The 22,168-nt window shown below is 36.5% G+C and overlaps 1 protein-coding gene across 1 annotated transcript in view; it reads right to left on the bottom strand.

Annotated features, from left to right (window-relative positions):
- Positions 1 to 22,168, bottom strand: part of Uhrf2 (ubiquitin like with PHD and ring finger domains 2) — a 70,143-nt gene that overhangs the window by 23,541 nt on the left and 24,434 nt on the right. Inside the window, exons 3-4 of the mRNA XM_050158332.1 lie at positions 20,394 to 20,653; positions 1,951 to 2,169 (exon numbers count right to left, since the gene is read on the bottom strand). Coding sequence (XP_050014289.1) covers positions 1,951 to 2,169; positions 20,394 to 20,653 — 479 coding nt within the window. The remainder of the gene's footprint in view (positions 1 to 1,950; positions 2,170 to 20,393; positions 20,654 to 22,168) is intronic.

The following is a 22,168-nucleotide window of genomic DNA, read 5'->3' as shown; positions in this document are numbered from 1 at the left end:
TAGAGTTACAGTGATTATGAGATGCCCATGTGGGTATAGAGAACCATACCCATTGTCCTTTGAAAGAGCAGTAAGTGGTCCAAAGCCATCTCGAGCCTCTAGGAAGATTTTTAACTGTGAAATAAATACCTATCCTCAAACCACCTTTGCTTTCATGGCTTTTATATTTCTAACACTTTAGTAAGAACTGAGTACTGTTTTACAATGGAAACAGCTATAATGCAACTGTTATACCAATCAAAACTATGCCTGTCCATCATTCTTCTACTCAGTTTAGTTACTGAAGTAATTTTCAAACTTAGGATCAGTTAGAGAAATCATTTATAAAATAGCAAATTTTTATTTTCCTATAAATTTATTATTTATTTTTTTTGCTCATTTATTTATTCATTCTGAGATAGGGTCTCACTATGTATCTATTGTTAGCCTTGAAGTCAGAGATCTTCCTGTCGATGCCTCTCAACATTCTAATTTAAAGATGTGCGCCACTTACCCCAGATCATTTCTTTTTTAAAGTTCAAAAGCTATGAGTTTAGTTATCTCCTGTTGTATACCCCCCTTTTTTTAAAAAATATTTACTGAAGCCAAGTATATTATGAAGTTCCCTATACAGTCAAGTTATTTTGGTAGTTTCTTCAGATTTGTATAAACATCTGAATAAATTTTTTTATTGCTTATATTGAGCTACATATTTTCTCTGCTCCCCTTCCTTCTTCCCCAATTCCCTTCTACCCTCTCCCAAGATCCCCACAATCCCAATTTACTCAGGAGATCTTGTCTTTTTTACTTCCCATGTAGATCAGAGCCATGTATGTCTCTTTTAGGGTCCTCTTTGTTGTCTAGGATTCCTGGGATTATGAGTTGTAGGATGGTTTTTATCAATTACATCCTTAGCTGAGTAACAGAACCATACTTGTATTTCTGTAGAAAGGTCTGAAATCTGTTTTCTTTAATATGAGCTTTGATTCTAATATTCTAATATGAAAACAATAAAGTAAAAGTTTTCTTCAACATATCCTAATAGTCTTTATCCTTATCTCAGGTTACTATTTTCATGAAGTAGTTTAGGTTGTGTGGCCAGACAATCTCAGCTGCAGTTCCTCAAAGCTGATGTACAGATAATAATCAAGGGGTGCTTCTGTGTTCCAGTAAACTTTATTTCTAAGCACATCAGCTAGTGGGCTAAACGAATGTGTGATTGCTCCCAGATCTGTCACCTTTTGCCATTAATCCAGTTAACTAAAACATGAAAAATATAAAAATTTGGCTCTCTCAACAAGCAAAATCTGTTAATGTCACACTAATATATCAGTGCTCAATACATCATACATTTTCATATTCATCATAAAGAAAAGAAATAAATACAGATAGAATTTACAAGGAAAATTTAGATACTCTGTACTGTATCATGTGGTAGTGATAACTGCCAGGTGTAAGAGTTCTCTGTAAGACCATGCCTACAGCTCTATCATTTGAGGAAAATTCTGCGAAGTTACAAGCTAGAAAAGAGGTTAAGCTGTCATCTACAGCGAATATGTTAACATGGTTCTTCAATGTTTTTGCATATTGTTTCATCTATAAGAATTCTAAGCTAGGTGGTAGTGGTGCACACCTTTAATCTCAGCACTAGGGAGTCAGAGGAAGGTGGTCTTCTGTGAGTTTAAAGCCAATTTAGTCTACAAATTGAGTTCCAGAATATATATAAAGAAACCTTGTCTCAGTAAAACAAACAAAAAAGAATTCTAGGAAGCACAGGCTTTTCTTGTAAGACACTTTCTCCAAAATTATCATTAACCTTATCAATGAAGATAAGATTTGGTCTTAAAAATATTCTCTTAAAAAACAGAAAATTTTCTTTACCCCCATCTTCCTTAATAGAAATATGTGTTTCACATCTGAAAATTATACTTCTAACTGAATAACTAAACGGCCTCAGTGACAAAACCTTACCCCAGGAACACTTTCACATGAACTTCTTTTTTGGTCCTTGAGATTGTCTTCAGTGCAGTAATTTCAGCATCATACCAAAATCCTCTTTTGTCTGGATTTTCTACATTGTAATTAACCATCACCACATCACCAACATTCAGTTCATTCCATTTTAAAGTGGTTCTTGCTCGTGGTCGAAGATCCTTAACATTCATTTCTAGAGTACCACTTTCTGGATATCTGCGTGAAAAGGAAAAGAAACCACACGATAGCGTTCAGAATTATTTTCACAGGAGGCTAAAATTGCATGCAATATATAGAAAGACATAATTTGCAGAGTTGAGAGAAAAAGTAAAATGTCCGGTGGTGGTGGCACATGCTGGAAGGATATGCTAAAAACATGGGGGCACGAGAATCAATTTGAGATCAGCCTGGACTACACCTTAAAATGTATACATATCTATAAAGTAATCAAGCAGCAACAACCATTATTACTAGGTATACTTCTCACTTATACTGTGACACTCACAGCTAATATCTATAAACGCGAACCTGAATGAACTCTCTTCTCCCACCCAACTAAGCCTTGGACAGGGCCTTTTCCATGGCTTTCAAAGTGTTAGGCAAGTGTACTTCCCATGTTTTGTATTCATCATCATATTAAGTTGGGGTTTCTTTACAGACTCATTTTTTTTGTGTGTACATGCATATGTCAATATATACTCATGTGTGAAGGTGCCTGCTGAGGCCATCATATCCCCTGGAGCTAGAGCTGCATACAGTTTTGACAATTCAAAGTGTGAGTGCTGGGAGTCAAAGTCAAATTCTCTGGAAAAACTGAAAGCATTCTTAACTGCTGAGCCGTATCTTCAAATCCTGGGGTTTCTTTATGTAATGAATTTATTCTGTCACTTATTACTATTATAATATGCTAAATGAGATTATCTTTCTTGATACTTAAATTATAAATATTAATGACTAATTATCGCAGTTAAAAATTCTTATTAAAAGCTGAGGAAGATGTTGATTATTAGCTAAGAGATGGAGTATTTAAAACACAAACTCTTCTCTCATATTTAGGTTTAAGAATTACATCAGTGGAGCTGAAGAAATAACTCATCAGGTTAGAGGCACTGGAGGACCTGGGTTCAATTATTAGCACTAACATCATAGCCCACAACCATCTCTAACTCCAGTCCTACGGGATCCCCACACCCTCTTCTGACATCTGTGAGTACCTGGCAAACACATGATACAGGGATATATATGCAGACAAACATCCATATACACTAAACAAAGTCAACAGGGGCTGGAGAGGGGGCTCAGCCACAAACAACACTTACTGCTGTGTTAGAGCACCTGCTCTTACAGAGAACCAGAGTTTGGGTCCCAGTACCCACCTGGCCATTCAAAACTGCCTGCAATTCCAGTCCCAAGGGATCCAAACCCTCTTCTGAGCTCATGGGCACCAAGAGAATAGATGGTGCACAGACATACAGATAGGCAAAATCTCATTACATATAAAATAAAGTCTAAAAAATTTAATTGTTACAATTTTATCAGTCCTTGATGTTGGGTCCTCCCTAATCTTAGAGCCAGTTTAGCAAGTGTCATCATTTGCTTCATTCATGAACCTAGCTAACATGCCCCAACAGCTTCCATTTCCTTGGGAATATCCCTGTTAAAATCATTGTTCTTAAATGTAGTAATGCTTCCTAGTAATGTTTAACACCAAATAAATAAACAAATAAGCCAAAAAAACAAAGCCCTACAATTTTATATGTAGCAGGAAGTAGAACCATGGGGTTAGGGAAGAAACCTAACATAATCCTTTACCTTAATCCCTTAAAATTTATTTTAAGCCCAGAATGGTGGTGTCCACCTTTAATCCCAGCATTTGGGAGGCAGAGGCAGGAAGATCTTTGAGTTTGAGGCCAGACAGGCTACATAGCGAGTTCTAGGACAGCCACATACACTACATAGAGACATTTAGATTTTTTTTCAGGCCCATCTTATTGACATCATCAGGCCAAAGAAAGCAATCAAACAATAAATACACTCAGGCTTCTATAAAATTAGGACCTGCTGCAGCCTTTGTGTATTATTGATTACAAAGAAATGAGTAGCATTCACTGCTTCCACTCCTAAAGTGTTCAATCAACCGAGGTGAGCCACAATGTTATGGCGCTTCTAAGTGTGGTATACAAACCAGGGTATTACCACCATCTGCAAACTCACTAAGAAACACATTCTCATGCTACACTCCTGGCCCAAATAAGGAATACTGGAAATGAGACTCAACATTAAACTCACAAATTTTTTTCAGCCAGTCAAGTTAATTATATGCCATAGGAATACATAAATATTCATTACACCCTTGAGAATCAACATTAGTAAGGCAGAGATTGTTGGGAGGCAGAGGCAGGAGGATACGTGCTTGAAACCAGCCTGGTCTACAAAGTGAGTTTCAGGATAGCCAATACTATTACACACAGAAATCTTGTCTCAAAAACAAAGACAGAAAGAAGGTAGAAATTAAGGGAAGAAAATTAACCTTGTGCCAAGTAAGAGTAGCTTGTTCAGATTGAAGCTGATCTGAGGCTGGAAGCTGCTCCATGGTTTTTCCAAACCAAACAAGGACTATGCAAGCCCATGACTCTCACGACATATCTGACTTGCCTACCATGAGTATACTGAATGAGATCTTTAATCACACAGTTTAATCAAGACTCTACATTTCAGTTAATCGAAGGAAGGAAAGTCCAGTATTGGTGAGGTGCCCCAGAGATATTCTGGTTCATTTATCTTCAGTGCCATAATTCCCTTTAGCAAAGTGTCCAAATAATTAGCCTCTGTTCAGACTGTAAATGACGGAAGAAAAGACTTGTCCTGACACAGTTCTGATACAGGAAAGAGTAGATAGTTGATACAGAACCAGAGATTAAGTATTTGGAACTTATTCATGTCTTAATCCCATGAAGAAATCCAAACACTCTCTTCAGAACAGAAAGAGCATTTGACAGCCTTAAATCCCCCCTGCCCACCTTTAATTATCTTTCAAAAGGTACTGCTTTTAGTGGCTTTTCTTTAGCTCATAACAAAATGTTTATTTCTTTACTATCCTTGGGTCTTCATTCAAAATATGTTCCATTTTTACCTTGCCTGGGTTTAGAGTTCCAATTTGTTTTTTTGCTATTGTGTACCCTTGGGAAAGCTATTCTAAATCTGTGACTACTCCTCATCCATAAAACCATGAACTTAGTGCCTCACCTCTGGTACAGTTTTAAAAACTAAAAATTTTAGTAACTTTAAGGTACATAGTACATAATAAACATAAGTTGCTAAAAGAAAAACCTCAAGAAGAAATCTTCTTTCACAAGTGCTATTATATCCACAGTTCTCCTCTAGGTCAATGGTCAAACCTGAATATAGAAATGTGACATTTTCCTCAGTGTATGTATAATGAAGTAGTTAGATTTGTTTCCTTTTACAAACAGTGTCTGTAATCCACACTAACTGGAACTTACAATGGGATTACAGATGTGAACCACCAACCCAGCTAACTCAATTTTTTAATTCTTGAATTATGAATTTTCTGCCTCATATTAAGAAGAAATTTGTTTCAGGTGGGATTACTTCCTCAGCTATAATGTGAAAGTTATACTTTAGTACCATAACTTTATCATCAGTCTGAAAAGCATGTTTCAACACCATCCATTTGTCAAAAAGTACATACTCAGAATGTAGACATTTTGAAAAATAAAGAGCTTGAATAGTTTTTCTCCTTATTTGGCTGTTTTTTGCTGATCTGAGATAGGGCCTTACTTTGTAGCGCAAACCTTTCCCCAACTTGCAATTCTCTAGTCTTGGCCTCCCAAGTGCTGGGACTACAGGTGTGTATCATCCCAATGGCCTCCTATTTTACAGAGATAGGAAGAACATTGACAAGTTAATTGCTATTGTGGTCATCATGCAGGCCTTGTGATTTTATGTTATGTGTTAAGAGTTCTTGTCCATAGGCAAGAGATTCACTAGACTCAGAACTCCTCAGAACACAGTCCATCTATGGCCACTGTACAGAATGACCAGAGGAAGCAGATTCAAGCTTTGAAGGTACTGCTCCACACAGAACATGCTTCTTCCAACCAAACTGTAACATGCAAAATATTTTACCATGCCAACACATTAGAGAGTACAGAGTTCTTAAAAGCTGGCCATATAAGACTCACAGTGCATATCAAAATTCCAGACTCCCCAAAGCATATATTCAATCTAAGTTATAAAACAAAATTCTCCTAAGATCTGTAAACAAACCTTTAAGGATTGTAGTCTGAGATCTGATGTCAGTTCTTTCCTAGAAATGCTAAAAAGAATCAATTTTACTACCTATTATGCTGGCTGATGTTTTAGGAAGCAGATGTTAAGATGAGGGTGACAGCTCTAAAAGATATGGAGAAAAGATCATAATTAGGCAATAAGGAACTGTAGACCATGATGGTTTATCGTGTACAAAGGAAAGTGGAAGTGCAAGACATGAAGGTTCTCAGGGACCTGGGTAAGTCTTGGTCAATACAATACTGAACTCAGGTGGAGAAATTAACCAGAGCACCACACTGCAGAAACTGACAGGCCCTACAAGTCTTTGGTTCAAACACTATGCTTACAGAAGGTTATCGGCTAACTCAATTCTTGAAGTTGATGGTAGAGTTCTTTCTTGGAGCTCTGAGCAGCAAACCCACCAAGGACACTACAGCTGCATTTAAAACCATTTACTCCTCAAATGATTTAAATTGTGACACTCTTCAGAATAATCCTCTGGTACTTACGTATGCAGGTACAGATAAAAGCCAAACTGGCCATGAGTTGATAATAAAGTTAAAGGACTCATTATGTTGTTCTCTCAATTTGTCAATCTCTTTACAGATCATTGTAACAAAACAAAAACACTACAAGTTAAAAACCTAAACAGAAAAACCTCTCCACATTTTTTGAAAATTCATGCTAACATTCAATGCTTCTAAGAACAAGCAACCTTCTGCCCTAGCCCACCACACCTCCTGAATTCTCCAAGTATTTCACAGAGGTAACTGCTTTTACTTCTCAGCTATTTGGGGGGGGGGGGGGGGGGGGGGGGGGGGGGGGGGGANGAGGAAGGAAGGAAGGAAGGAAGGAAGGAAGGAAGGAAGGAAGGAAGGAAGGAAGGAAGGAAGGAAGGAAGGAAGGAAGGAAGGAAGGAAGGAAGGAAGGCAGGCAGGCAGGCAGGCAGGCAGGCAGGCAGGCAGACCAAACCCAGGGCCCTAGGCATGCTAGGCAAGCAATATACTACTGAGTTTCTCTCCATCCTCAAAGCCATTTCCCAACTGTCTCCACATCCTCAAACAATATGCTACTCTGTTCTTTTTGATGTTACTCTATCTATCATATCCCTCACATCTACTCCACTCCCTCATACTTTCTGCATAGGATTTATTCACAACAGAAATTATTCTAAGTGGCTACATATTTTTATAGCAATCCTATAACAAGGAAAGCCATTTTATCCTAACCCTGCAGATAAATTGCAGAAGTAAAATAACTTATTTAAATAGTGATAAGAAGCAGATGCTTCAAGCTTTTCTTCTTCTAGACACCATACTTAAAAGCTGATAAAACTTCCTTGTTCTTGTAAGCATATTATACCATGTGGCTTTTAAAGTCAGTATTTTTAACACGTTGACTTAATTGTATTCACAGCTAAGCAATGAAGTATAGTTTATATTTTTTTATTTTCTTTCTGGTAACTTTTCTTCTTGGTGCTGCTTAGTATTCTAGATTCTGCCAGTTATAAAACTCCTCTATAATTAAATTTTTTAGGTTCTTTACTAATTATTCATTTGTGATCTTCAAAATTCCTTTCCTAGAATGTTTTATCTTTCCATTCCGAATGGCCTAAACCAATTCCAGTATTTTATGGTGGTTTATCTCCTTCCATTTGTTGCTGTGTTGAATACATTTCTTATATACTCTACACCTCTTTTTTCATTCTTGGGTTAAACACAGCACACTAGAAATGGCTAAACAGCTCGCCAACACAAATTAACCAAGCCAGTCATCACAGACCCTGTTCATATGCCTACTCTCAAGGAACCCAGGAAAGTTAATGCCTGAGCCTTTCCAATGCCAGTTTGTTTCTGGTTGATGGATTTCAACTTTCTTTGGAAATGTTTCCAGGCCCCAGAAGTCATTCCACTTAAGTCACTATCTGGAAACACCAGGAAAGAGTAAACCTGGGCTCAAACACTCGGACAGATCTTAAAAGTACTTTGGTTGACAATTATCCGCTAACTCTTGAAACTCATTAGAATTATTTTTTGGAGATAAAAGCAGGGTGTCCACCAATGTCACTAAAGACACATCTAAGGCCATTCAACTAAACGGTTCTTAGTTTTCAAAACTGTGTGCTTTCTCTCTCTCTCTAGGAATGTCAAAAAATCCATGCATCTTTCTCTGGATGTTTAACTAGAAATACTTACTATTTGTTGTCCCATGCTGTCATCTGGGCTTGCCTGGAATTCACTATGTAGCCCAGCTGGGCCACAAATTCATGGTCCTTCTGCCCAAGTACCACTATACCCATAACTTTTGTCTTTAGAGTTATTTCTTCCTGCCACACACCTTAACAATCCAGTCACACGTATCTACTCTCAAGCTCATTTTACCCTTCTCCCAGTTCCCCTCCAGATCACAGAAACACGACAACCTCTAGCTTGTACTCCAATTGTAAATACTTTTATCATAGCACTTACACAGTAAAGTGCAAAGTTTTCACTGAGAAGCAAGTAGCTTGTTTTCACTTTACAACATTTGGGATAAAAAGCATTGAAGGATATTTGGAAACAGGTTCAGATATTTCACTAAAAAAACCCTGCTTTTAAGTAATTAAAGAGCTTTTAAAAATATTTTTATTTCATGTGTATGAGTGTTTTGCCAGTATGTATGTATGTGGACCAGGTGCAGGTAGTGTCTAGAGAGCAATCCCGGCTGGAATTGGAGTTATGTATGAGATTCTGAGTCATTTTGTAAGTGCTGATCATTGGTCATTGGTCCTAATCAAGATCAATAACTATTCTTAACCTCTGAGCTATTTCCCCAGCCCCAAAGTCTCTTACTCAAGTACTATGCATTGTAGCCACTGTATCTGAAACAGATTTTGATTGTGCTATTTCTTTTCCTGAGGGTCTGGTGGCCTAAGCACTTAGGTGGCACATTCAATAGTTTGTTTTGCATCACTGTAACAAAACAGCTTCAAAACTTCATAAAGATAAGTTTTTCATTTTAAATTATCTTTAGTTCGTGTTCTGGGGTTCATAGTCCAAGATCAGGTAGGCACCACTGATTTCTCTCTGGTGAAGAACAGATTTGTCACAGCGATGTGGCACAATGGTAACAGCATGTCTGAGAGAAAGTGAGCCCATCATGAAATACAAAGTCAAAAGATTAGGCTCCATAATACATTTCAAGGACATTCCTCCATACTGAGCTAGAGACTTAAAAGTAGTTCCAACCTATAAAAGTTTGACGAAAACAGCTCTTACTCAGTCAATCAACATGTTCCAACCACATGACTCCTGAGTAACAAGACTTAAGCCATATCCCAACAATATTCATGAGAACAGAATTCTATGTAGAATTAAGTACAAATATACTTACTTCAGTGTTCTTAAAATAGCAAGTAAAATATCTGTAAGTAGCTAAACTTTTAAGTATACCAGAATTTGGAAAGTCTATTTAAGTATAAGCAATTGCTAATATAACCATCCATTTCCCATGAGGCTTGAAGTTACTGTGAATTGGTCTAGGCAGCTATTTCTTCCAGCATTTACACAGAAAAACTGATTGTGTAAACACTCTAGGGAAATGGAAGCTTGAACAATTTCTAAGTGACTTAAAGTATTCATAAAGAATTGAAGCAATAGAGCAAGGTCAACTTTCCTTACTACTATACCAGACTCCAATCTCTACTCCCATGGGAGGAAGAACCTATGGTCCTTTCCTGTTTCTAGGAACCTGGAAATCAAAGCATTATTACACAGGTCCAAGTTACTACATCCTGGATTTTATACCACTTCGGTGAGATTTAGATTCCCAATAAGCATTAAATAAATCAAAAGTTTAAATTTTCTTTAAAAAAAAAGTTTCACTGCCTCCAAATGTAATTAAATTCTTTAAGTTACACTTCAAAGTAGGTACTTTTAATTATCCTTAACTAAATGGTATTTAACAACTAAAAACAACTCCTTTTTGATAACAGTTATTGACGAGTAGAGTCTACAGAATTCCATTACAGAGAAATGGAAATAGGTTTGCATTCAATACTGAAACTTCATTTTAATATGTGGCCTGTAAACTAAAAATTCTAAGACTCAAAATTATTAAATAAGGCAGTAGTAACCAACGAAACACTATCTTCAAAACATTGCTTCCTGGAGAAAATGTTTAAATAAGGACGCCATTCATCTGTAGACATGTTCTAGTTTAGAAAATCTTTAATGTCAAGCTGCATGCAAAAAGAAAACATTTCATATTCTAACAAAAAATATTAGGACATCCCACACCTTAAATTTAGGGCTTACAGACAACAGGTTACTTAAAACAGCTTATATTGGGATTTTTACAAATTATATAGCAATACATCTCGTTTTCAGAAACATTAGCAATGATGAATTACTATTCTTATAAAGGAAGAAACAAAATTCTGTTAAATGTATCTAAGCCAAAACCACAATACTTAAATACTTACCAAGATAACCTGAGTTTATTCAATAGTTTAAAGAGGTAAAGGCATTCCATTGTTAGGCATTTTTTCAGAGTTGTGAGAAAAAAGATACACATCAATTAGATGTTTACAGGAGGAATTAAATCAGAAAGTTTAAGTTTTAAAACAAGCAAATATTATTCTATTTAATGCACCCAGTATTAAACTGCCCTGAGTTCTTCTCTTGGAACTCACTCTGTAGACCAGGCTGGCCTCAAACTCATAGAGATCCACACTGAACACAGCCAGGGCCTTGTACTCACAGGTAAACACTACCACTGAGGTACTATTATTACCCCAGCCTGAGTTCTTCTCATTACCCCTATAAATAAGTGCACCTCCCATTCCTCATCAGAGAAATATCTTTTGGCATATAGTGGTTAATAGACTCACACCTGGTGAAGTGGTAGAGTAAGACTATCTTAGTGCCCAGCTCTAAAAGGGATGTACCTATCACAACCTCCTTCCCAAGGCACAAGGGTTATCGCAGAAGAGAGGATGGAAAGATGATACTAAGTGTCAGCTGTAACAAATATGCACAACAGAACAGTATATACTGAACATGACAAGCCTATTGCACGAATTTACAGCAGCTGTGTATGCATACATAAATCCTGCACAAGATCATGGCAGCAAAAAGCCTACCATGGATAGGGAGAGCCCATGAAGTCCCACCACTAAAGGAGGACTACTGGCAACTGATGGCTGCCTGGAGAAGGAAAGTAAATTTTTCTTCAGAGAAGCAGCCCGAGAAACTACTCATGCTCCAGCAGATGGTCCTATACCCATGCACATGTAAGCAGCACTAAGTGGGTTCTGACCTTAAAGAAAAGAGAACACATAAAGTTGGGAGTCTAATGCAGTGCAGATGTGGGAGAAGTTGGACGGTATGGAGTGGAATGTGGATTTTATCAAAACACATGCATATATAGAATTCTCAAATAATTAAAAATAAAATCTTACAAATATACTGAAGACTTGTAATTCCAATAAAATACTGAAAAATATAATACTGCTCTGGTATATTTAATAGGCTCTTGGGACATCTATCTGAAGGACAGATTTCTGGGCCTTCCCCAAGATTCACTTGGTACAGGTATGAGGAAGGATCCCTCAGGAATTTGTATACTAAACACCTTATTTGGATAAAATATACAGTATTTATGACCATCATGCAAGACAAACTTAAGTGAAGAAATGCTATTTATTTAAAAGTCAAAGCCAACTCGTATGTATAAAGCCTCTTTTTGAGTACTAAGTTCTCTCACAACTCATGGAATAATAATGTCATATGTATATCTAATGTCTTCCAGTATCCTTTTGAGTATCATCCATTCAGAACTTTGTAATTCATAGAAGACTAGAAAAATATACTTGGAAACCTTTCGTAAACACGAGTAGCAAACAACAAACAGGACAACTAGTCATTGCAGCAAAATTGATTCTAGCATCCTATACTCAAGATCAACACAGCAATCATTTAAGAAAAGTCTATTAAAATCTAGAAAACATTCTATCTGGCATTTTTTTAAAAATTTTAAATGATCACAACATCAATTTTTTAAAAAAATCATTTTTACTACTTTACAGAAGTTGCTTCTATCTAAAAACACCACTTGGTTTATTGAAAACTGACTCAGCAGATTCTATTTGCAGTAGCTAACTTAAGATATGCACCAAGGCTGAGAATATGGTATGGACACTGGCAGCAATAGCAAGCACAGCTTCAATTCTTCTTCTTAATGTGTTTATAATTAATCTCCATTTACTAATTCTAATAATTCTTGTCCATAGCATATTCTGCCTTAATTAAAATATTAGGGATAGACACAACTTTGAAAATGACCAAAGATTTATGATCCCTATAGACAAGAGATTTTTAATACTAAAACCTTGTTTGAACATAGGTGAACACTAGTTGGCATGGTAGTACACATACCCGTGATACCAGAACTCACAAAGGTGGCACAGGTGGACCCTTCAAGTTCCAGGAACACATGAGATACAGTGATAGAGCTTCTATCGACTGAAAAATTCCTATGAAACCAAGTATCCTCCCCAATTTCAATATGACCACTTACATATTATGAAAAAATTTTGAAACACCAACAGTACACATATGACATATCTTTATACCCATTACCATAACCTCACAAACAAAAAAAAATGTCTGATGCCAGTTACTTTGGAAAATAATAGAGGCTTAAACCTTATCCTAAAATAAAAAAACTTGAACTTGGAAATGGTGCATTTCTATAACCCCAGCACTTGGGAAATAGATTGGGAATTTAAGCCTGCTTCAGTTACATAGCAAATTCAAGGCCAGCCTGAGCTACTTGAGAATCTGCCTGAAAAGGGGGGATGGAGAGATGGCTCAGTGGTTAAGAGCACTGGTCTTCCAGATGACCAAAGTTCAGTTTCCAGCACCCATGCTGGGTAGCACACAACCACCTCTATGTCCAACTCCAGAGGATCCAATTTCCTGACACCACTCCCCACCAAAGAATGTGTATATATATACTGAAAATCTAAAAGTAAATTTCATGATGCCCTCTAGTATACTAAAAATGTGGATTTATATACTTCACATACTAATAATTCTGATTTACATCATTATTCTGGAAAACCTCTCAGGTGTTATAATTGCAATACTTCAGTTCACATCATTAATCCGAGTAACTTCAAAAGTTATTATATTTGGGGCTGGAGAAATGGCTCAGAGGTTAAGAGCATTGCCTGCTCTTCCAGAGGTCCTGAGTTCAATTCTCAGAAACCACACGATGGCTCACAACCATCTGTAATGAGAACGGGTGCCCTCTTCTGGTATGCAAGCATACAGGGAAGGAATGTTGTATACACAATAAATAAATATAAAAACAAAGAAAGAAACCCATTATTAACTTTAATGGGAGAAAAAAATTGAAATTATAAGGATTAATTCGTGGTGAGTCTCATTTCTAAACACATGCGTCACTTAACAAACCCTTTTAAGCATAACTAAGCAATTATGAAACTAACCACAGATTTCACGGTTTATCAGATCAAACCAATATGTATATTTCAAAGCAAAGGTATTGTAAAATTATAACCGGAACAAAATGATCACACCTAGAATAACACACTTTCTAATAAATCAAATACTGAGTCAGACAAAGGCCACACTATTTCCACAGAAACTTTCGGTGTTGTCATGGCATCCTTCCTGCCCTGAATCAGTACGGTATCCGTAGCTTTTCTTCTGTAAAAAACAAAAGCAAGACCTCTATCCCAATGTAACACATATCCTGGTTTCCATTCTGAGGTCAACACATCTTTTAAAGTATACTGGTTGGATTTAGTTCAGTGGGGTTTTTTTTTCTATTATTCAATATCTCTCTACAGCTGTTGTTCCCTTTTCATTAGCATTTAAAGTTTTTTAAATGAATAAAGCATTATGAAGCCTATCTCTAGGGATCATTATTACCTCTTTTTGTTTATTATACATTTCTTTTAAAGTATGATTAACTCTTTCTATAACTGCTTGTCCTGCATGATTGTGTGATATACTTGTAATACATTTTATGTTGTAATATGCAAAAACTGTTTCATTTTACTAGAGATAAGCTGGAACATAGCCAGCCTTAATTTGTAGAGGTTTTCCCAAGATGGTTATAATTTCTAATAAATGTGTTATTACAGAATCAGCCTTTTCCAAACTCAAAGCAGTTGCTCATTGAAATTCTGAATATGTATCTATGGTATGGTATATATATTTTTTCATTTTCCAAACTCTGCAAAATGAAACACACCCACTTATCAAATTTGAGTACCCTTTGGGTTTCTTCTTGCAGGTAGTGGAGTTTGGTTATACAAAGCACAACAAGTAGGACATTTCCTTGGCTTGTTGCAACGTGACAGAAAATTTTTTTTAAGTCCTTGCTATTAACACGGTGTTTCTTATGGAAGTGAGGCTTCCAGCAAATTTCCTACTACTAGCTGATCAATTTCATCACCTTGTGCTAGAGGGCCTAGTAGACCTGTATGTGATCTGATGTGTGTGTGTGTGTGTGTGTGTGTGTGTGTGTGTGTGTGTGTGTGTGTGATGATTCCTATTACTAATTCCTATAATTGCAAAAATCCTAAACCATCAGAAGTAAGTTCAGTGGTTTCAATATGTAAACAAACTCTGCATATTGAGTCAGTAACTATATTAAGAGGTTCTGAAAAAAATAATACCATTAAGAATATCACATAAGCCGGGCGGTGGTGGCGCACGCCTTTAATCCCAGCACTCAGGAGGCAAAGGCAGGCGGATCTCTGTGAGTCTGAGGCCAGTCTGGTCTACAAGAGCTAGTTCCAGGACAGGAACCAAAAGCTACGGAAAAACCCTGTCTCAAAAATAAAAAAAAAAAAAAAAAAAGAAAAAGAAAAAGAAAAAGAAAACAATGTGAGGAAAGACCCAATTGGTTCTTTTTATAAATTGAAGTCTCTTGTTTTTGGGATATTTGTTGTTAATCTCTCACCCCCAAGTAGTGTAAACTCTTTGCCAAACTTAATTTCTGTCCATAAAAAGGAATTTTCAGTATTAGTAACACTACTAAAATTCTGTTAATTGACAAGTCTCAATTTTCCTTTTAAAATTAACTCAGAAATCTTTTCTACATAGGTCTTTAACTTTTTGCTGTTTGCATAGCAAAAATATCCATTCCAGAATATTATCTTATCTCTGCACAAGAATTTGAGTAGAAGAATGGGTGGAAAGTAGAATAACTAGGATACAATTAAGTTCTGGATTCAAGTAATCCACATGTACATCCTGTAATTTTTTTCTGTACCAGAGCCAATTCTCTTTCAACTTCAGCTGATTATTTCCTTGGACTTAATAGTCCTTCTTATAAGGTTTGAAATAATTACTTAGTTCTTAAGTTGTTAACCCAATTGTGGGCCAAAGCCAGATATTGTCTCCTAGTAATTTTTGAAAGTCATTAAGAGTTCACAATTGATCTCTCCTAATAGGAACTTCTTGTGCATTAACTTTTTGCAAACCTACTTTATATCCTAGGTAATTAATGGAATCTTCTCTGTATTTTTTCTGGAGCAATTTATAATCCCCAATAAAGCAATATTTCATTTCCTTAAACATTTCTTCTAAGGTATCTATGTTTGAATCAGCTAGTAAGATATTGTACATATAAACCATGGATTGAGGAAACTGTTTATAAATTATTTCCAACAGCTGTTATATAAAACTGGCACATGTTGGGGCCGATTTAACATCTCTCGTGGGAGAGCTTTCCACTGCTACCTTTTAACAGTTTGTGAATTATTATAAGTAGACACCATGAAGTCAAATTTTTCTTGTAAAGAAAATAAAAATTATCTATATATTCTTATATTTTTTTAAAGGTATAGTAAAGTCTTTTAAATCACTATAATGGACCATCCTTTAGGTAACAGAGAAGACAGGGCAATTTCAGGTTATAGACTCCATCAGTTGAATTACTTTATTTATGGCTCACAAATGTGTCAGCATTCTCCACTTTAAAGAATTTTTGTTTTTAATGATAAATAGAATAGATTTATATTTTAATGATAAATAGGATAGAATTCCAAGGTCTGGCCGATTCTTCAAATTGTTGAACATTTAGCTTCTCCTCTATGTTGCTCTAAGGCCTGTAATCTTTCTGATGTCAAACGTCACTGTTTCACCCAGACAGGTTTATCAGTTAGCCATTTTAAAGTTAGGGCTACCGACACCTTTGAGAGGTCACCAACTGTTTGGTTACACACACTCTAAAAACTGCTCTAGAGAAAAATTTCCAAAATTTCTCCCTGAAGCATTCTTTATTTTATAGGTCGTTTGAGGTTAGAGGAATGTTGATCTATGTTTTCCACTGTTGTAATATACCATGTCTCCTTAAGTTCATTGCTATGTTGGCCACATATGGTTTTAATTCTCTGTTCTTCAGGCCCTATGCATCTGACCCATCTTAAGCTTTGTTTCACCTGAGATAAAAGTTCCAAGCTCTAGAAGCTGAACATTTACCTCTGAAGAGGCCAATTTGGATGTCAAGATTTTGGTGCAATTATACTTACTGTCTGTGCCTACCAGACCCTCCATTTTAATGCCATTTATCTGTATTGTTAATTTAGGTTTTTGGTTGTTTATAGAAGTTTGCCAAAATATTTGTTTTATGGTTTCTATTGGAAATTTTGTTTTATCTTCTAAAGCTGCTCTGTCCTCCAGAGCAGTATGGTTTTTGCTTTTTTATAATAGGCATTAGGTCCTTTGATTGTTCTGTGGAAAAGTTTCCCCCATGGTGATAGGGAATGATTGAACTAAATTTGATATGAGGTCTGCAAGGGGCCCTCTAAGGTGTTTCCTGAGGGCAAAGGATTACCTTGCCTGCACCTTGTTAATTTGCATTCATTGGTCCAATGGTGGCCTATGCGTACCTTCTGCATACTCCAGAAGACTGGGGTCATCTGTTTGGGCTATCTCTAGAAAAACACTGTTTCTAGGAACATCTGCCTACAATACCTTTGCAGATGACCTTGTTTATCACAATTAAAACACCTGACATTTTTTTTTCAAACCTTTGGAAATCACCTCTCCTACCCAAGTGTCATCATAGTTATAAGATTCAATATTGACTGTATGTCAGATCTATTCCTCTATGGGTGTTGATCTTACCTTTAAAGGCCCAATTACCTTTTTGTATTGTGAATTAGCATTCTCAAAAGTCAAAGATTCAATTAATATTTGTTTAACTTCTAGATATGCTATCATTCTATTTACAGATGAAGTCAGTCTCTGCAAAAATTCAGTGAAGGCTTCTTTTGAGCCTTATAAAATTTTAGTAAAGGCCCAGTACTCTTTTCTGATTCTTGAATCTTGTCCCAAGCATTCAAAGCTGCTGTATGTCATAGAGTCAAGGTGTGATCAAATATAATCTGTCTTTCCACATCAGTATAAAGGCACTCACCAATGATTCAATCTTAGGAAATCTTATAACATCTAACTCTACCTTGATGTTAAATGGCCCTATCTTCATCTTTCCACCACACCTGGTCTACTGTAACTGAGGTCCAGATTCCAACACTGCTGTAACTAAATCTTTCCAGTCTTGTGGAATAATTAGTCAAAATGGTATTTTCTTCAGTAATTATTTCCAGGGCTTGCATATTATCAGTAGTAACCTTTTCTAAGGCTTGCATATTTTGAGTAGTAAGTATTTTTAAGGTTTACATTTTATCAATCATCTTTCTACATTTTACATCAGTAAATATTTCTAAATCAATTTTAAATCAGTAAATATTTCTAAAGCTTTTATCAGTCAAAATTGTATTATTCTCCTTAGCTAATTATTTGTAAAGCTTGCATATTATCAGTAGGAGGACTGGGTTGTACAGATGTAGTGATGGTGTTTGACCAGCAGGCAGAGCCAATGGTTGGAGGACTGGACTGTGTGAATGTATTCAGAAACAGTAATGATATCTGACCAAAAGATGGAGCTGGTGCAGCACCAAGGCAGCAGTGGGAGATCCAGGAATAAGGAAGGTGCACTGAGACTCAGCACTCTATAAGCTGACTGCCCTCAGGCCAATGGCCACCTCTGGTGACAGCCTTGGGGAGGTTTGGCCAAGGTCAGAAAGAACTGGCCTGAGAGCCCCAGCTTTGTTACACATGCCTTGATTTTCTGCTTTGACTTTCCTGTCTGCTGCCAGTGATTTGGTAACAGCAGCTGCTAAGTTCCAAGTCCTGAGCAAGTCTCGAGGTGGGCAAAACTCAAGACAAGCTGAGCTGCCTTGATTGGCAGTCTACAGAGGGGTTCAGAGAACACCCCAACAGAGGCAAAAGGGGCTAGCCAAAGGGTATTCATCCTCCACCAGACCTCAGACCTCAGAGCAGTTTGGGGGCTGGATGCACTTGGACCAGAGAGTGGTCAATGTGCCGAGATGCATTTTGTGTATTTAGCAATGCCAATCGTTGAATGTCAGGTGTTACTGACTTCTTTTATGTTTATTTATTATAAAACTAAAGAACAAAATATAAGAAAAAACTGAGGTGGACCGCAAGCTACTGCAGAAAAACCCCACCGCAGCTGTTTCCTGGCTCAACAACAAGGCCATACTTTCTGCTCTGCCTCTCCTCTAGGTCACCTCTATCCCAAATGAAAACCCTGCCTCTTGGACCAAAAGGCTCCTCTCAACTGGCTAGGGTACTGGTTACAGAATTTCTTTAACAGTAAGTATTCCAATTCTAGAGAATCCTATGCCCTCTTCTGGCCTCTATGGGCACCAGGCACACAAGTGGCGTAATAAATACATATAGGCAAAACACCCACACACATAAATAATATTTAAAAATTAAGTTAAAACTCTTTCAAGAACTTAAAGATTACTTGTTGACAATAGACAAGGTAAGTCAACCACTACAGTAACATGTCTCCATGCTCTATGCCACAACATTCATTAAATTCAGAGACTGCTTATCAGTTCACAACTCTAGACCCTTTCTGCACTAGCACCAATTCACCAGTATTACCAATCCCAGCCAAGTCCATTACGTTTAAATGCACTCTCACTGTTGGTTCTACTAGAGTGGACTAAAATTAATAGTATGATGATTATTTGAGATAAGTAATATTGATAGGTTAGCCAAAACCTATCAGTCATAAAGCAAAGATTAAAGGTATCTACTTTTGTTTCCAGATATCCTGGAAATTGAGTTTCTTCCATGTTGTTGCCTTCTTTTTAAAAATTCTACTATTGCTATTATTTTTACTCATCATCATCATTATTATATATGTATCAGTGTTTGGGCTATATGTACATCTGTGTGCCACATGCATTCCTGACTCCCTGTAGGGGCCAGAAGAGGGATGCCCTGGAACTATAGTTACAGACAGTTGTGATGATGTGGGAATTGAAGCTGGGGCCTCTGGAAGGGCAGTCAGTGCTCCTAACCTCTGGGTCATCGTTCCAGCTGCCTCTACTAAGTTTTTTTTATAACTAACTTGTACTAGAAAAAATGTACACTCATTCTAAGATTTGAGATCATAGCATGTGGCAAGAATTTATAATAACTTTTGTTCCATAATTTTTAAAAAGAAAACTTAGTGCTAGAAACTAGACTCTCAATGCCAAGTCCCATCATAATATTTCAGAACATTATTTAGAGAAGGAGACTGGCACATAACTATCAATCAATGCACATAAGACTTCTTATTTTTGGGTAATAGTAAGAAAAAAATTCTAAACTTTGTGGTAATGTATAATCCACATACATTAACATATTAAAAAGAAATGAATCATTTCCTTCAAATGAATAATCTGTATGTAAATTATCCCAAAAGCAGTACCTGTATTTTGCCTCATTCTAATAGCTACAATATATTCTATAAAATGTTTAAGATATTAAATATAACCAACAAAGAGAAATCTGAACGTTCTAAGTAATAAGTCAATAGTAGAATGATTAAAAACAAGTCACTCATAAGCCAGAGATGACTGACAGTTAAAGGGCCCTTACTTGTTGGATAACAATCACTAAACAAGCAGAAACAAAGAATGAATATGACCTCTAAGTGATTTCTTCAGAAAGACTATTCAAAATAATCTTGAAATGCAAAGTTTTGCTTCTATACACAAAAACATGAATGAAGTCCTCAATAATATGAGCACTTACTCATCATACTCGATATGATAAATAACGTCTTCATCAGCAGCAACAGAGTCTGAATTAGACGTAGAGGGTACATTGTCCAATTTATTTGTGTTCTCTTTGGAATTATGATTTACATTTCCATTAGTCCTTTTATAAGAATTGCCATTCTTCAGTGGAGTTTTGCCACGTGAATGTCCGTCAGAAGCTCTAGTAACACTACGTATATGTGCTTCAAACCAAGCACCAAGGCCGGCATCTCTGGCATCCACCAATTCATTTACCTAAAAAAAGTTTAAAATTAGTTAATGAAGCTTAATTTCATCTATTGCTTCAAAAACTTTAATAAAACTCAAGTTATTTGAGAGTGATTATGGAAAACAATATTTGTTGCTACTCATGTTTGAAATGATTACAGATTAGATCATACCTATTCTTTTAGATTTTATCGTACTGTCTTAATCTTGGTATTTACTAATATAAAAAGTTGAATTTTTCCCAATTTCCTTTGATGAAGATATTTTAATTCTTTTATACCCATGTCTATAACACTCTATTTTGAAAACAATGATTATGTATGCAGAAGTCATGTATGAACACTGTCATTACAGAATCAGCACTTTTAGCTATAAAGACATAAATTTGTTCTATTGATTTCTTATAACCCTAAAAATAACTTACACAATCAGTCCAAAAAGAAGTGAAAATAAAACTTGAGAATGAGAGAATTACTCAAAGAATGGAAATATACACTGCTAAACTAATGTATATAAACTGGGAAAAGTTCTGTAATGGATTAGTAACTCACTAGGCAATTATGTCCAGTTATTACTTCAAAGAACAAAGATAAAACGTAAGGAGAAAGGTAGAAGACACAAGATATCCAGTAATGATTCAGACCTAACCAACAACTTTTTTTTACAAATTTTTTTTTGAAGATTTGTTTATAATGTATACAACATTCTGCCTCCATGTATGCCCACACGCCAGAGGAGGGCGCCAGATCTCATTACAGATGGTTGTGAGCCACCATGTGGTTGCTGGGAATTGAACTCAGGACCTTTGGAAGAGCAGCCAGTGCTCTTAACCACTGAGCCATCTCTCCAGCACCAACAACTTTTATAAACAGAAAACAGGGATTAAAACATATGTATAACAGAATTAAGAAACAGGCAGGTTAAAAAAATTCTATATCCTTCCGATAAAAGTTTAAATTTGACTTTATCATGGAATATCTTGTTTTCTCCTTCTATGGTAGTAACTATTTTGCTGGCTATAGTTGTCTTTAGAGTCTTCAGGACATCTATCAGGCCCTTGTGGTTTTCACAGTCTCCACTGAGATGTCAGGTGTTGCAGAGACCTATACCCAAATATCAGGCAGAGAGGGAGAGAGTCCAAATTGGAGATCTCCATCAGGTCTCTCCCCTCAAAACTCAAGGAATCCCGTGGAAGAGGACAAGAAAGAATTGTAGGAGCTAGAAGGGTCAAGGACAGCAGAAGATAGCCCACAGACATCAACTAAGTAGGCTTTATAAGGGCTCAGAAACTGAAGCAACAATCACAGAGATTATATGGGCCTGTGGATAAGTCCTCTGCGTATTTGTTATGGTTGTTAGCATGGTGTTTTTGTGAGACTCCTAAGAGTGGGAATGGGGGTATCTCTGAGTCTTCTGTTCTTGGGGACCCCTTACCTCCTACCAGGTTGCCTTGCCCAGCCTTGACATGACGGCTTATGCTTAGTCTTAATGTATCTTGTTATGCCATGTTTGGTGGATATCCCTAGGAGGTCTGATCTTTTC

The sequence above is a fragment of the Alexandromys fortis genome, unplaced genomic scaffold (assembly GCF_014885135.2).
Source record: "Alexandromys fortis isolate MF-2015 unplaced genomic scaffold, M_Fortis_MF-2015_v1.1 scaffold_10, whole genome shotgun sequence".
In the NCBI taxonomy this organism is placed as follows: Eukaryota; Metazoa; Chordata; class Mammalia; order Rodentia; family Cricetidae; genus Alexandromys; species Alexandromys fortis.
This window is presented reverse-complemented; position numbering and strand designations above follow the sequence as displayed.